The sequence below is a fragment of the Aspergillus alliaceus genome, assembly GCF_009176365.1.
Source record: "Aspergillus alliaceus strain CBS 536.65 unplaced genomic scaffold BDW43scaffold_1, whole genome shotgun sequence".
Taxonomy (NCBI): domain Eukaryota; kingdom Fungi; phylum Ascomycota; class Eurotiomycetes; order Eurotiales; family Aspergillaceae; genus Aspergillus; species Aspergillus alliaceus.
The window spans coordinates 1,371,395-1,386,836 of record NW_022474684.1 but is presented as its reverse complement, the minus strand read 5'-3'; the positions used below and the strand labels follow the sequence as shown (position 1 = coordinate 1,386,836).

The window sequence follows — 15,442 nt, the reverse complement described above, 5'->3', positions numbered from 1 at the left end:
GACTGATAGGAAAGAAGGCGTGGAAGATAAGCAAGTACCACATATTCATTGTTAGCCCGTCAGACGATTCAAAAGTGAAGATAATGACTTGAATATTTCTCTCACATCAGTACTATCCTTAGGAGTCTGAAATGAAGTTGAAATAAAGAATAATCTTCTGTTTCCAGATATACTATAGAGGATTTGTTTATTGGTTGTACTTTCTCTTAAAGTACATACATACAAAACGAAAAACAGGCCCAGACCACCTTAGGCACCCCCTTGGGTGCACGTGATGCCCCCATAAGCGACACCTCAGCAACGACAGCCGCGCCGGTCTCCTGAGGTCACTTCCGCTTCCCCAGTCTATCATCAACCTACCCTCTCCCTATTTCAAAGCCTTCTTTTCCTCCCCTTCTTACTTCCTTTCTTTTCTTCGTCTTTAGCTTCAATTTACTGTTCCTTTCCTTCTCTTTCCCTTATAACCCGGTGGAATTATTTGCGTGGCGTTTCGTTGGTTGGATGAGGTCGTCCTGCGACCTACGTAAATATGGCTCCTCTTCCCATCAAGTTCACGGAGCTTATTAATGTATTCTCCGACCCTTCAATTCAATAGCTTTATAGATGAGAAGCTGACATGTATCTTCGTGCCTGCAGTTGACAAATGCTGAAATTGCGGTATGTCTTGCCGCACTACCAACTCGTGGTCTTTTTAAGGCTGCGGTGCTAGTCGCGCCCAATCGTACCCACGCCCAACTGTTGTCAACATCTACTTACATTCTATGTTCATCAGCCGGCCTCGATTGGATTCAACTCATGTGTAAGTTCTCACCAAAACATCATACGGATGCCTCTCAATTCCTGTTCAGTTGGCTAATAACCCGCTCCCCGCAATAGACTCTAGAATCGGATCACTACGTTTGCGTCCGGCAAAAACTAAGTGAAGAGGATAAACCTCAAGTTATCATCATCGACTTAAAGAATAACAATGAAGTCCTCAAGCGGCCAATCAACGCGGATAGTGCTATCATGCACTGGAGCCGAAACATCATCGCTCTGAAGGCTCAAGGTCGTACAATCCAAATCTTCGATCTGGGGGCGAAACAGAAGCTTAAGTCCGCGGTGATGAATGAGGATGTTGTTTACTGGAAGTGGTTCAGCGAAAAGAGCCTAGGTCTGGTAACGGAAACGTCCGTTTACCACTGGGATGTCTTCGACCCTACCCAGTCTCAACCGCTTAAGGTCTTCGACCGACTTCCCAACCTGAGCGTACGTTTATGCACTGATGTTTTGCATGTATAAGTGAATAGACCTGGAAAACTGATATCTTGGTATTTCATAGGGTTGCCAAATTATCAACTATCGCGTTAATGATGAGGAGAAATGGATGGTAGTAGTTGGAATCAGCCAACAACAAGGCCGCGTTGTGGGCTCAATGCAGCTGTACTCCAAGGAGCGCGGGATTTCGCAATTCATCGAAGGACATGCTGCTGCCTTCGCTTCGATTCGAGTTGAGGGTTCTCCTCTGGAACATAAACTCTTTACCTTTGCCGTTCGGACCCAGACTGGCGCCAAGTTACAGATCGCTGAAATCGACCATCAAGAGCCAAACCCCCGATTCCAGAAGAAGGCCGTTGAGGTGTACTTCCCCCAGGAGGCCGTAAATGACTTCCCGGTGGCGATGCAAGTATCTCGGAAGTACGACATCGTGTATCTCGTCACGAAGTATGGCTTCATTCATCTCTACGACCTCGAAACTGGTACCTGCATCTTCATGAACCGAATCTCCAGCGAGACTATCTTCACTACTGCACCCGACTCAGATTCTGCTGGCTTGGTTGGCGTGAACCGTAAGGGTCAAGTCCTCTCCGTCAGCGTTGATGAGAATAGTGTCGTCCAGTACTTGATGGAGAACCCTGCTATGTCTGCGCTTGCAGTGAGGCTTGCATCTAAGGCTGGACTTCCCGGTGCGGATCACCTGTATCAGCAACAGTTTGACAACCTTATTACCCAGGGCAATTACTCCGAGGCTGCTAAGATTGCTGCGAACTCCCCCCGTGGGTTCCTCCGCACTCCAGAAACCATCAATCGTTTTAAGAATGCTCCTCAAACTGGGCAGCAAATGTCTGTTATCCTCCAATATTTTGGGATGCTGTTGGACAAGGGATCTCTGAACAAGTACGAGAGTGTTGAGCTCGTTCGTCCCGTCCTGCAGCAAAACCGGAAGCACCTCCTTGAGAAGTGGATGCGCGAGGAAAAGCTGGAGGGCTCCGAGGAGCTGGGAGATATTATTCGTCCCTATGACATGACTCTCGCTCTGCAAGTCTACTTGCAAGCTAATGTTCCTCACAAGGTTATTGCTGGCTTTGCTGAAACCGGGCAATTCGATAAGATCCTCGCATACTCCAAACAGGTTGGATACCAGCCTGATTACACGCAGCTTTTGCAGCATATTGTTCGTGTGAACCCCGAGAAGGGTGCCGAGTTTGCTGCTCAGCTTGCCAACGAGGAGTCTGGCGCACTTATCGATTTGGACAGGGTTGTGGATGTGTTCCTGTCTCAGAACATGATTCAGCAGGCGACTTCTTTCCTTCTGGATGCTCTTAAGGATAACAAGCCCGAGCATGGCCATCTGCAGACACGTTTACTTGAGATGAACCTGGTCAACGCCCCACAAGTTGCCGATGCTATCCTTGGAAATGAAATTTTTACTCACTACGATCGCCCCAGAATTTCCCAGTTGTGTGAGAATGCCGGCCTCATTCAACGAGCCTTGGAGAACACAGACGATCCTGCGGCCATCAAGCGTAACATCGTCCGTACTGACAAGTTGAGCCCTGAATGGCTGATGACCTACTTTGGCCGACTTTCCGTGGGACAGACTCTCGATTGCCTAGATACGATGTTGCAGGTGAACATTCGTCAGAACCTGCAAGCCGTCGTTCAGATCGCCACCAAGTTTTCCGACCTCTTGGGTCCCAATCAACTCATCAGTCTTCTTGAAAAGTACCGCACTGCCGAAGGTCTCTACTATTACCTTGGAAGTATCGTCAACCTTAGTGAAGACTCTGAGGTTCACTTCAAATATATTGAAGCTGCTACTGCTATGAGCCAGATCACTGAGGTGGAGCGCATCTGCCGTGAAAGCAACTACTACAACCCCGAGAAGGTGAAGAATTTCCTGAAGGAGGCCAAGTTGACGGAACAGCTCCCATTGATCATTGTGTGCGACCGCTTCAACTTCATCCATGATCTCGTTCTTTATCTCTATCAGAATCAACAGTTCAAGTCCATTGAGGTCTATGTACAGCGTGTCAATCCATCTCGTGCTCCGGCAGTGGTTGGAGGGTTGCTGGACGTTGATTGTGATGAGGCCATCATCAAGAATCTTCTCTCTACCGTCGATCCTGCCGTCATCCCGATTGACGAACTTGTCAATGAGGTGGAGACTCGGAATAGGCTGAAGCTGCTCCTGCCCTTCCTGGAGGCTACACTCGCAACCGGCAACCAGCAACAGGCTGTGTACAACGCTCTTGCAAAGATCTACATCGACAGCAATAACGACCCCGAGAAGTTCCTCAAGGAGAACGATATGTACGACACTCTGATTGTCGGTAAGTACTGTGAGAAGCGGGATCCAAACCTGGCCTATATCGCGTATAGGAAGGGCCAGAACGACTTGGAACTCATCAGCATCACCAACGAGAACTCTATGTATCGCGCCCAGGGACGCTATCTCGTTGAACGGGCTGATCCAGAAATCTGGTCTTTCGTTTTGAGCGAAAACAACATTCACCGCCGACCTCTTGTTGACCAAGTCATTGCAACCGCCGTGCCTGAATCAACGGAGCCGGACAAGGTGTCCGTTGCTGTTAAAGCCTTCCTCGAAGCAGACCTTCCTGGCGAGCTTATCGAGCTACTGGAGAAGATCATTCTGGAGCCATCTCCTTTCAGCGACAATGGCAGCCTACAAAACCTGCTGATGCTCACCGCTGCCAAGGCTGACAAGGGCCGTCTGATGGACTATATCCACCAGCTCAACGAATTCAGCCCTGATGAGATTGCTGAAATGTGTATCTCGGTTGGCTTGTACGAGGAAGCATTCGAGATCTACAAGAAAGTCAACAACTACATTGCCGCTGTCAATGTCCTTGTTGAGAACATTGTCAGCATTGACCGGGCCCAAGAGTTCGCTGAGCGTATTGAATTACCCGACGTATGGAGCAAGGTCGCCAAGGCCCAGCTAGATGGTCTTCGTGTGTCCGACTCCATCGAGTCGTATATTCGTGCTGGCGACCCCTCAAACTACCTTGAAGTCATTGAAACAGCTACCCACGCTGGAAAGGATGAGGACCTTGTTAAGTACCTCAAGATGGCACGCAAGACCCTCCGGGAGCCTCCAATTGACACAGGTCTCGCATTCGCCTACGCCCGTCTTGATCAGCTCTCGGAACTCGAGGACTTCCTGCGGTCGACCAACGTCGCGGATATTGAGTCATCTGGTGACAAGGCTTACGAAGAAGGCTACCACGAAGCCGCTAAGATCTTCTACACCAGCATCTCGAACTGGGCCAAATTGGCTACAACCCTGGTGCACTTGGAAGATTACCAAGCTGCGGTAGAGTGTGCTCGCAAGGCCAACAGCGTCAAGGTATGGAAGCAGGTCAACGAAGCATGCGTCAACAAGAAGGAATTCCGTCTTGCTCAGATATGCGGTCTTAACCTCATCGTCCATGCGGAGGAGCTGCAAGACCTCGTCCGTCAATACGAACGTAATGGCTACTTTGACGAACTTATCGCTGTTCTCGAGGCCGGATTGGGTTTGGAGAGGGCTCACATGGGTATGTTCACCGAGTTGGGTATTGCGCTCTCTAAGTACCATCCTGATCGGGTCATGGAGCACCTTAAGCTCTTCTGGTCCCGTATCAACATCCCCAAGATGATTCGGGCTTGCGAGGATGCCAGTCTCTGGCCGGAGTTGGTGTTCCTCTACTGCCATTATGATGAGTGGGACAATGCCGCGTTGGCGATGATGGAGCGTGCTGCCGACGCATGGGAGCATCACTCATTCAAGGATATTGTCGTCAAGGTTGCCAACCTTGAGATCTATTACCGTGCACTCAATTTCTACCTTCAAGAGCAGCCACTGCTCCTCACCGATCTGCTCCAGGTCTTGACCCCCAGAATTGACGTCAATCGTGTTGTGCGCATCTTCCAGTCGTCGGATAACATCCCCTTGATCAAGCCGTTCCTGCTGAATGTCCAGACCCAAAACAAGAGAGCCGTGAACGATGCCATCAACGACCTGTTGATCGAGGAGGAGGACTACAAGACCCTGCGTGACTCGGTGGATAACTACGACAACTTCGACGCCGTGGATCTGGCTCAGCGCCTGGAGAAGCACGAACTGATCTTCTTCCGCCAAATCGCTGCGAACATTTACCGCAACAACAAACGCTGGGAAAAGTCGATCACCCTCTCCAAACAGGACAAGCTCTACAAGGATGCTATTGAGACGGCGGCGCTCTCAGGCAAGGCCGATGTGGTGGAAGAACTCCTTCGCTACGTAAGTGCAGTTATACCCTATTGTTGAAAGTGTTTACTAACCCGGTATCCTAGTTTGTGGATATTGGCAGCCGGGAATGCTACGTTGGTATGCTGTATGCCTGCTACGATCTCATCCGTCCCGATGTAATCATGGAGATCTCGTGGCGCCACGGCCTTGGCGATTTCACCATGCCCTACATGATTAACTTCCTGTGCGAGCAGACGCGCACGATCGAGATGCTCAAGAAGGACAACGAGGAGCGCAAGAAGAGGGAAGTGACACAGCGGACTGAAGAGGACAACACACCGATTCTGGGTGGTTCGCGGCTGATGTTGACCCAGGGCCCATCGGCGCCTGTGCCAAGCCCTATGCCTTACCAACAGACCAACGGGATCACGCCGCAGGCCACCGGCTTCCGCCCGTTCTAGACACGTACGCTTCTTACGCCTCTCTTATCAGCTAAAGAATTTCCTTTTTCCCCTGTCTTTTTCCCCGCCCCGTTTTCAATGGGGTTTCGTGTATGTATAGCATAAACCATGGATGATCTGCCGTTAATCTTGGTGAGACTAAAAGCGGAGAGGGTTGTAGAGAGGATAGTTCATCGGGGATGGTTCTTTGAAGACTTGATGTATCGTCATTGACGGCCTCATTTTCTTTTTCCATAATTCACTTTTTCTTTCCATATCCATCCCCTGTATTTGATAATCGAAAATTCTTTGTTGATTATGAGCCGTGTAGTACGCTCACGGGAAACAATTTTTGCCCCTCTTTTGTTATTCAATGCATTGTTCGCTTTGACTAGACAATGACGCCCCATGGGGGGGGGTTTAACACACATCCTAGTCATTAATAGACGGCGCTTTGTGGGGGCGGTCAGTAAGTAGTAATATCGCACCACATCGGTGGAAGGGAAGTACCGTCCAATGTAAGCCAGTTAAAAGAATGACTAGATGGGGAGTGACCTTAACCTTCAGAGAAGTGGATCAGTTTCAATCAGGATGCAATGTAAGTGAAGATAAAAGGGAAGGGGGGTTATGGATGGATTGATAGGATCTGAATGCAACCCCAAGATGCAAGAGATGCATGTATCTTCCAGACGCCCAGACGATGACATTGCAGGAAAGAATGCCCCGGTGTGAGGGTTTTGGTCGCCAAGGGTCTTGTCCCGTCGCTAGGGGACGAAAAGCGAATTCTCCCCGAGTTTTATCCAGGTCACGAGAAAAGGGTGAAAAGGGTTAGTAGCGTAATCGATAAGCGAGCGGCCATCATCATCTGCCATACAAAATGGTATACCTCAACAAGCGCTGATAGAGTTATACAACTTAGTCTTAGTATAGCTATATACTATATAATTATATTGTCCAAATTTTTTTTTTCAAATATTATTTTAATGCTTCGAACTCTAGATTTAAAAATTATAGCTATAGTTTTCACCCTCTAATTTAATATCAATTCTAGTCATCTCTTCGATTGCTATACATGTAAACTAGTAGAGCAGTCTGTATATTAAATTTTAGATCTCTACTATTCAAGGTTGTTGACGTAGTAGGATTATAAAAAGTGCCATTTCGTATGGAATATGGCAGATGGGCCGCTCGCTTACCGATTACGTTAACCTCGGCCCAGGCCAAAACGAGGTCCGGAAAGCGTTCTCCGGGGGTGGGTTTCCATTTGTAGATCCCTTTGCCTAATTCCACCTGCAAATTTCGGCATTGTTCTGGCCCCTCGCCTATCTTCGGGGCATTCTCTTTCGCTGATACGCGATCGTTTCGAATAACACGAAACCTCTTGAGGAAATCGATTACCATTTCTCTTACTCTCTTTTTTGTCTCCTGCGCGATATATTTTTAGTTTTATTCTTTTTTTTTTCCTATTCTCTTCCTTGGAGAGAAATAACCCGAACACCCGAGGTAGCAAGAAAATGGTAGGTCCTGAACCTCCCGATTCAATTCGGTTATCTTAGGATTCATCAAGAAGTTAATTGGGGGAAGCTTGATTGACGGAGGATAAAGGATTGTTTGAGATCTGTCTTGTTTTTCCTCCCCCGTTTCTCTTCTTTTTCTTTCCCTCCGGTTAATTGGATAGTACTACGGAGTACAATGGTATCTCTTGTCTTGGCCGAGAATTGATCGCCCATATGATTGGGATCATGCGGATAAGAAAAAAACAAGTAATATAGTAAACTACTACATGGTGTAATTCAATGATCCTCTATTGGTCAATTGGTCTGGACCAACGGAAGTTTGAGATTTCTGACGAGAGGCATGTAGGAGGATCGAGGGCGTCTATAGGAGCAGTAGGAGTGGTTGACTGTACTCCGCAGTAGTATTATCATACCGAATTTCAAAAACAAAAAAAAAAAAAAAAGGAGGACCCAGAAAAGTGACAAGGAGGGTTTGATCTCATTCCATCACTAATAAAATAACTATGGGGAACTAGTTTGCAGACTATAAGGGTGGGGACCGTGGAACGTCATCCATGGACTTCTCCTTGGCACGGGGAGGCGTGACCGGTGTGCCGGTGAGATCAAGAGGGTAGGATCATTGATGGTTCATGGACACGGACAGAGTACCTCCGTAGAGTGTACCTTATTGTACATGATAAAGTAAACTTTTCCATGTCATGTGAAGCAAGCTCCCTCTTCTTAGCCTGAGGCACTGACCCGCCCCTCCCCCTCCTTCCTTTTCCTTCCTTTATCTATCAGCCCTCCGGCGACATACTTAGCCATTGACTTCCTCCTCTTCTCTTCCTCTTCTCATTTCTTCCTTATTTCTCTTCTTCTACGACTCTCCTCTCAATCGGATTATCCTCTCCTCTCCTTATCCTCCCCAAAATCGCAATAGATCGGCTCGAAATCTTTTCGGGTCCAACCACGATCTTACCCCTCATAGTATCTTCTTCTTCCCCCCGCGTTCTTCCTCAGATTCCCGTTCCGAAACCGGGAGATTTTCTTCCCCTCCGCGAGCTGTCCGGCGGAAAGCTATTCCTCTTTCTCCGCCAGCTGGACGTGACTCACTCCATTGGTTTCTCTTCGAACTCTTATATCCCTCGGCTGTCCTTCTAGAACTTCCTTGTTCTTCTCCCTCTTTGTCCCCTCCTCCTACAACCTTCCTCTCCCCCCAACCTATCACTTCACCTCCCAATCATGGCGGCTCCGTTTCGTCAGCCCGAGGAGGCGGTCGATGACACCGAGTTCGTCGATGACCACCATGAACACCTCCGTGATACCGTTCACCATCGGTTGCGCGCCAATTCGTCCATTATGCACTTCCAGAAGATCCTCGTTGCCAACCGTGGTGAGATCCCCATTCGTATCTTCCGAACGGCCCACGAGCTGTCTCTGCAGACGGTTGCCATCTACTCTCATGAGGATCGGTTGTCAATGCACCGTCAAAAGGCCGATGAGGCCTACATGATTGGCCACCGCGGTCAATACACCCCCGTTGGTGCGTACCTGGCGGGCGATGAGATTGTCAAGATCGCCCTGGAGCATGGCGTTCAGCTGATCCACCCGGGTTACGGTTTCTTGTCCGAGAATGCCGACTTTGCCCGCAAGGTTGAGGCTTCCGGCATGGTCTTCGTGGGTCCCACCCCCGAGACCATTGACAGCTTGGGTGACAAGGTGTCCGCCCGTCGGCTGGCCATTAGCTGCAACGTCCCCGTTGTTCCCGGTACCGAGGGCCCGGTCGAGCGCTATGAGGAAGTCAAGGCCTTCACCGACACCTATGGTTTCCCAATTATCATCAAGGCCGCCTTCGGTGGTGGTGGCCGTGGTATGCGTGTAGTCCGCGGCCAGGACGAGTTGCGTGACTCGTTTGAGCGGGCCACCTCCGAGGCCCGCTCCGCCTTTGGCAATGGCACCGTCTTCGTTGAGCGCTTCCTCGACAAGCCAAAGCACATTGAAGTCCAGCTCCTGGGTGACAGCCACGGCAACGTCGTCCATCTGTTTGAGCGTGACTGCTCCGTGCAGCGCCGTCACCAGAAGGTCGTCGAGGTCGCTCCGGCCAAGGACCTGCCCACCGACGTCCGGGACCGCATCCTGGCTGATGCGGTGAAGCTGGCCAAGTCGGTCAACTATCGCAACGCCGGTACCGCTGAGTTCCTGGTGGACCAGCAGAACCGCCACTACTTCATTGAGATCAACCCTCGTATCCAGGTCGAGCACACCATCACCGAAGAGATCACTGGTATTGATATTGTGGCTGCACAGATCCAGATCGCTGCTGGTGCCACCCTCGAGCAATTGGGCCTCACTCAGGACCGTATCTCCGCTCGTGGATTTGCCATTCAGTGCCGTATTACCACTGAAGATCCCGCCAAGGGATTCTCCCCAGACACCGGTAAAATTGAGGTGTATCGTTCCGCCGGTGGTAACGGTGTCCGTCTGGACGGTGGTAACGGCTTTGCCGGTGCCATTATCACTCCTCACTACGATTCGATGCTGGTCAAGTGCACTTGCCGTGGTTCGACGTACGAAATCGCTCGTCGCAAGGTTGTGCGTGCCCTGGTCGAGTTCCGTATTCGTGGTGTGAAGACCAACATTCCCTTCTTAACCTCCCTCCTGAGCCACCCGACTTTCGTCGACGGAAACTGCTGGACCACTTTCATCGACGACACACCCGAGCTGTTCGCTCTCGTTGGCAGCCAGAACCGTGCTCAGAAGCTGCTCGCGTACCTGGGTGACGTGGCCGTCAACGGTAGCAGTATCAAGGGCCAGATGGGTGAGCCCAAGCTCAAGGGCGACATCATTAAGCCGAAACTGCTCGACGCCCAAGGCAAACCACTCGATGTCTCCGCCCCCTGTACCCAGGGTTGGAAGCAAATCTTGGACCGGGAGGGCCCTGTCGCCTTTGCCAAGGCCGTGCGTGCCAACAAGGGATGTCTGATCATGGACACCACCTGGCGTGATGCCCACCAGTCCTTGCTGGCCACCCGTGTGCGTACCATCGACTTGTTGAACATCGCCCACGAGACGAGCTATGCCTACTCCAACGCGTACAGTTTGGAATGCTGGGGTGGTGCCACCTTCGATGTCGCCATGCGTTTTCTCTACGAGGACCCCTGGGACCGCCTGCGCAAGATGCGTAAGGCTGTGCCCAACATCCCCTTCCAGATGCTGCTTCGTGGTGCCAACGGCGTCGCCTACTCTTCCCTTCCCGACAACGCCATTTACCACTTCTGTAAGCAGGCTAAGAAGTGCGGTGTCGACATTTTCCGTGTCTTCGACGCTCTTAATGACGTCGATCAGCTCGAAGTCGGTGTCAAGGCCGTTCACGCCGCCGAAGGTGTTGTTGAGGCCACTATGTGCTACAGCGGTGACATGCTGAACCCCAACAAGAAATACAACCTGGAATACTACCTGGCTTTGGTGGATAGGATTGTCGCCATGAAGCCTCATATCCTGGGTATCAAGGATATGGCCGGTGTGCTGAAGCCCCAGGCCGCACGCCTGCTGGTGGGCTCCATCCGCCAGCGCTACCCCGACCTCCCCATCCACGTTCACACCCACGACTCCGCTGGAACCGGTGTGGCCTCTATGATCGCCTGCGCCCAGGCGGGAGCTGACGCCGTGGATGCGGCGACAGACAGCATGTCCGGTATGACCTCCCAGCCTAGCATCGGTGCCATCCTGGCGTCCCTAGAGGGCACTGAGCAGGATCCCGGTCTCAACCTGGCCCATGTGCGCGCTATTGATAGCTACTGGGCACAGCTGCGCTTACTGTACTCTCCTTTCGAGGCGGGTCTCACGGGCCCCGACCCTGAGGTCTACGAGCACGAGATTCCTGGTGGCCAGTTGACCAATCTCCTCTTCCAGGCTAGCCAGCTCGGCTTAGGCCAGCAGTGGGCTGAAACCAAGAAGGCCTACGAGGCTGCCAATGACCTGCTCGGCGACATTGTCAAGGTCACTCCCACCTCTAAGGTGGTGGGTGATTTGGCTCAATTCATGGTCTCCAACAAGTTGTCCCCCGAGGATGTGATCGAGCGCGCTGGAGAGTTGGACTTCCCTGGCTCCGTACTCGAGTTTCTCGAGGGTCTCATGGGCCAACCCTTCGGTGGATTCCCTGAGCCACTGCGTTCCCGTGCCCTGCGCGACCGCCGCAAGCTTGAAAAGCGCCCCGGTCTCTACCTCGAGCCCTTAGATCTTGGCAAGATCAAGAGCCAGATTCGGGAGAAGTTCGGTGGTGCCACTGAATACGACGTGGCCAGCTACGCCATGTACCCCAAGGTCTTCGAGGACTACAAGAAGTTTGTCCAGAAGTATGGTGATTTGTCGGTCCTGCCCACACGGTTCTTCTTGGCTAAGCCCGAGATCGGTGAGGAGTTCCACGTCGAGCTGGAAAAGGGTAAGGTCCTCATCTTGAAGTTGCTGGCTATCGGTCCTCTCTCCGAGCAGACTGGTCAGCGTGAAGTCTTCTATGAAGTCAACGGTGAGGTGCGCCAGGTTGCTGTCGACGACAACAAGGCCTCCGTGGACAACACCTCTCGTCCGAAGGCCGACGTGGGTGACAGCAGTCAAGTTGGTGCTCCGATGAGCGGTGTGGTTGTCGAAATTCGCGTCCACGATGGTCTGGAGGTGAAGAAGGGTGACCCCCTTGCCGTCCTGAGTGCCATGAAGATGGTGAGCTTGCTTCTAATCACTCTGGTTATTACGGTTTACATACAGGTGCTAATTCTCTATCCAGGAAATGGTTATATCTGCTCCTCACAGTGGCAAGGTCTCCGGCTTGCTAGTCAAGGAGGGCGATTCTGTGGATGGCCAGGACCTCGTCTGCAAGATCGTCAAAGCATAAGCAAAAAAAAAAGAAAAAAAGGATTATCAAAAACATGCCGGCAAAGTGCATGGTGAAATGAATTCTTGGATGTCTCATGTTCATATTAGAGCGTTGTTTGTCCCTTGTTTCCTGTTTATCTGGGTCGGGATTGGGTTTTATTTATCTACTGATGGGGATCGAAATAACGATGGTCTTCCACTATTTCTGAATTGAGTGACTTAATGATTTCACGATTTCATCCTGACTTCATCCTGTTTGGATCTCAATTGTAGATCGATGCTGACTCAAACTGGGTAAAAGACTCCTGTGAGTATGCATCTCTCCACTACGGAGTATTACTTTCAGTGCTCACAGTCTAGCAGCAGGGCCTTGGTCATGTTCACCAAGTGCCCTGAGAGCTTTCCATACTCGCATTGCCTCATCCCAGAGACCATCCTGCCAAATCTCTACTGATCCGTCAGGCCTCAGCTTCCTCATCTCGCGATAGCTCTTCGTCCCCCACTGAATATCCGGCTCCCCATGAACAAACTTGGTCAGTGGATCAATCAACGCCTCCTTGATGATACGCCTTTCATCACCCCGAACCACCGAGCCATTCCCCCAAAACCAGATATACTGATCCGTAGCATGCGTAACACCCCATTCAGGAGGGATAGTCTCGTCCGCACACTTGAGCCGATACTCAATCCGATAGCGAAAGAGAAGATGCGAAGCCCCGCCCAGGACAAGAGAATGCACCAGACCCCGCTGCATCTTATAAACCTGCATGTCAGCATAGATCCGCCCAAAGGCATCACGATTCCAATCCCGACACTCGCCCGGCAACTTGCCCTCCGCACAATACAAGTTCATCAACGTGTCTACCAAGGGAGCCGGGTAATCGGCTAGGAGCCGCTTGTGCAGTGCGGGAAGGCTATTCTGGGGCGGGAACCAAGTCGCGTATAAGGCTCCTTCGTCGCGGCATTCGCCGAGCATGATGCGGATGTTGCGGGCGGCGATTCGGCGGCCGACGTTGCCGTTGTCGAGGGATTGGAAGAGGGTGGGGTGGATGAAGAGGGAGTCAGTTGTGGGGCGGAACTGGTTGGTTTCGATACTTGTTGCTGCGGAGAGAAGTTTGGCGCTCGGAATGGAGCGGAGTTGGGAGAGTTTGGCAGGCCAGGGGAGGGTGTGGGGGATGTTCAGGGCGGAGAGGAGCTCGTTGAATTGGGTCTGGGCGGAGGATGGGGCCTTCGGTTGCGCTACAGGGCTATTGGACCAAATGCAGGCTTGTTTGATGATCGATTGGTCTTCTGGGAGGTGGATGTCGTAGGATAATTGGTAGAAGACGGAATAAGCGCCTTTATTTGGAGTTGCGAGTTAGGAGATAGACATTCTTTCCTCGGAGGCTAAGAGGATTAGAGGGAGAAAGGTGCTTACCGGCGGAGTATCCAGATATGGTGATTTGGGAGGCATTGCCTCTGAAAAGTGAAATATTGTCTCTTGTCCATTCTAGGGCTAGTCGCTGATCCCAGAAGCCCTGGTTTCCCACTGGTTCACTGACTGTTGCGGCATCGTGCTCGAGCTCTGAGGAATGAAGGAAGCCAAAGACGCCGAGACGGTATGCCGGCATAACAACAATAGCGTTGAATCCCGTCTCCCCTAGCAGGGCCCCGGCGGAGAAGCTATTCGGGGTCCCGAATTGCAGGAAGCCCCCATCTAGTATAGAATATGTGATCAGCCTTTGCAACGAATCGTTCCAAGGAGGAATCTTACGGATGAAGACAAGCACTGGCCATCCTAGTGAATCAACTACGGTTAACTTCGGCCTTCTCTTTTCGCTCTTTAAGAACGGCAATCGACATACCATCTTTGGGTGGTTCACCAACGGGAACCCAAACATTGCATTGAAAGCAGTCCTCGGTCCAGCCATCTTCGAGAGAAATGGATGGAAAGCTAGGCTGGGGACAGACACCAGCCGTTCCAGAACATTGTCTGGGATGGTCTTTGGTCCCATAGGAATACGATGGTGGTAACCTCTGGGCTTTCCGCCATCGTGCAGACGGGGGCAAGGCGTAGCGGAGGCCTCCGAAGTAGTGGCACCAAGGGGCATCGGTAGTTTTATCGGTGAGTGTTATACCTTCTACAAAGCCCCGGTGCGCGAGGGACATCACATAAGGAGGCCGCAAGGGTCCCATGTTGGGGGTTGTGCTGAGTTGGAGTAGGTAGGCTGAGCTTTGCTTGATTGCTCAGTTGGAATGCGCGGTTTTCAGATGACACTTGCGGGCTCTGAGTCGGGTAACGGCCTTTAGAGAACCCATTGATAGCACAAATCCTAGGAATATTTATCGCGGTTAAGTAGCTTCGCCTTGTTATATAGCTCCCAAAGTGGTGCAGCTGCCGAAAGGCTCTCAGCGCAATGACCCCAACATGGCGCCGATAACAGGCTCTGATAGCCGAGTATATAAAATAGAACGTGTGGGGCATCTGTAGAGAGGGGCCAAGGCAACTCAGAGCCGAACGGGTCGGCAAAGGCTCCCTGTGGAGGAGATATGACAGATGAGGAGAAAGAAAGGAACAATGAAGGATTGGAGAAAGAGGAGAAGGAGAAGTACGACGACTATTTCGTTCCGCTTCGGCGCTACATCTGGCCCCCGATGGATGCCCGAGGCAGCTCTGTGCCATTTCTAACCAATTAAGTTAAGCAATTCCGAAATCATTCCACGTAGGGAATGTATTAAAATCAATCTAGCCAGTCCGTCTGGGAAGGGCGGCATTTTAGTGATATCGTACATGCAAAAGTACTATATACCATATACTATACAGAATGTACCTATCTTTCTTATCGGGTACCTTACCCCGAGCCCTAATCACGTATATATAAGCTCGGACGATGCAAAAGCACTCGCCACCAGGTTTATATTGGATGTTTGCTTTAATTTCCACGGTGAGAGCAGTCGAACTGTGATACTAATAACGTATCCAATGAAATAAACCGACTACTTATTGGCTTATAGCCAGCAGGATGCGCCATCCAACCCTTGGGAAGACCGAAGTTTCATTCGAAGCGATCCCCGCATTTGGCAACTCACCTGACGTCAACACCAGAGGATCGTCGATTGAATTGGACATCAACTTGACGCTGATTGATCACAACAGCTTACTT

The 15,442-nt window shown here is 51.0% G+C and overlaps 3 protein-coding genes across 3 annotated transcripts; 2 read left to right on the top strand and 1 right to left on the bottom strand.

Moving 5' to 3' along the window:
• Nucleotides 1–427: 427 nt before the first annotated feature.
• BDW43DRAFT_11023 (clathrin heavy chain) lies at nt 428–5,971 on the top strand. Its single transcript, XM_032037906.1, has 6 exons — nt 428–568; nt 637–657; nt 773–799; nt 877–1,248; nt 1,322–5,545; nt 5,599–5,971. Exons 1-6 carry the CDS (start codon nt 530–532, stop codon nt 5,953–5,955), a joined length of 5,040 nt encoding a protein of 1,679 aa, XP_031906585.1. The 5' UTR covers nt 428–529; the 3' UTR covers nt 5,956–5,971.
• A 2,701-nt stretch (nt 5,972–8,672) lies between these two features.
• On the top strand, nt 8,673–12,318 carry BDW43DRAFT_305517 (pyruvate carboxylase; the record flags this gene model as incomplete). The annotated part of the gene is made up of 2 exons (XM_032045806.1): nt 8,673–12,146; nt 12,211–12,318. 2 exons carry the CDS (start codon nt 8,673–8,675, stop codon nt 12,316–12,318), a joined length of 3,582 nt encoding a protein of 1,193 aa, XP_031906584.1.
• Nucleotides 12,319–12,511: 193 nt separating this feature from the next.
• Nucleotides 12,512–14,831, bottom strand: BDW43DRAFT_11014 (putative carboxylesterase). Its single transcript, XM_032037903.1, has 3 exons — nt 14,144–14,831; nt 13,717–14,076; nt 12,512–13,637 (listed from the first exon to the last, which is right to left on the bottom strand). The coding sequence occupies exons 1-3, from the start codon at nt 14,472–14,474 to the stop codon at nt 12,649–12,651; spliced, it is 1,680 nt and encodes a 559-aa protein (XP_031906583.1). The 5' UTR covers nt 14,475–14,831; the 3' UTR covers nt 12,512–12,648.
• Nucleotides 14,832–15,442: the final 611 nt, after the last annotated feature.

Bases quoted from the DNA above. Each gene is read 5' to 3' on its own strand.
- BDW43DRAFT_11014 (XM_032037903.1), bottom strand. From the start codon at position 14,474: ATGGGACCCTTGCGGCCTCCTTATGTGATGTCCCTCGCGCACCGGGGC. The intron at 14,077-14,143 runs GTATGTCGATTG...TTGATTCACTAG, and splicing joins TGGTGAACCACCCAAAGATG to GATGGCCAGTGCTTGTCTTC. The intron at 13,638-13,716 runs GTAAGCACCTTT...CTCCAAATAAAG, and splicing joins CATATCTGGATACTCCGCCG to GCGCTTATTCCGTCTTCTAC.
- BDW43DRAFT_11023 (XM_032037906.1), top strand. From the start codon at position 530: ATGGCTCCTCTTCCCATCAAGTTCACGGAGCTTATTAAT. The intron at 658-772 runs GTATGTCTTGCC...TATGTTCATCAG, and splicing joins TGACAAATGCTGAAATTGCG to CCGGCCTCGATTGGATTCAA. The intron at 800-876 runs GTAAGTTCTCAC...TCCCCGCAATAG, and splicing joins CGATTGGATTCAACTCATGT to ACTCTAGAATCGGATCACTA.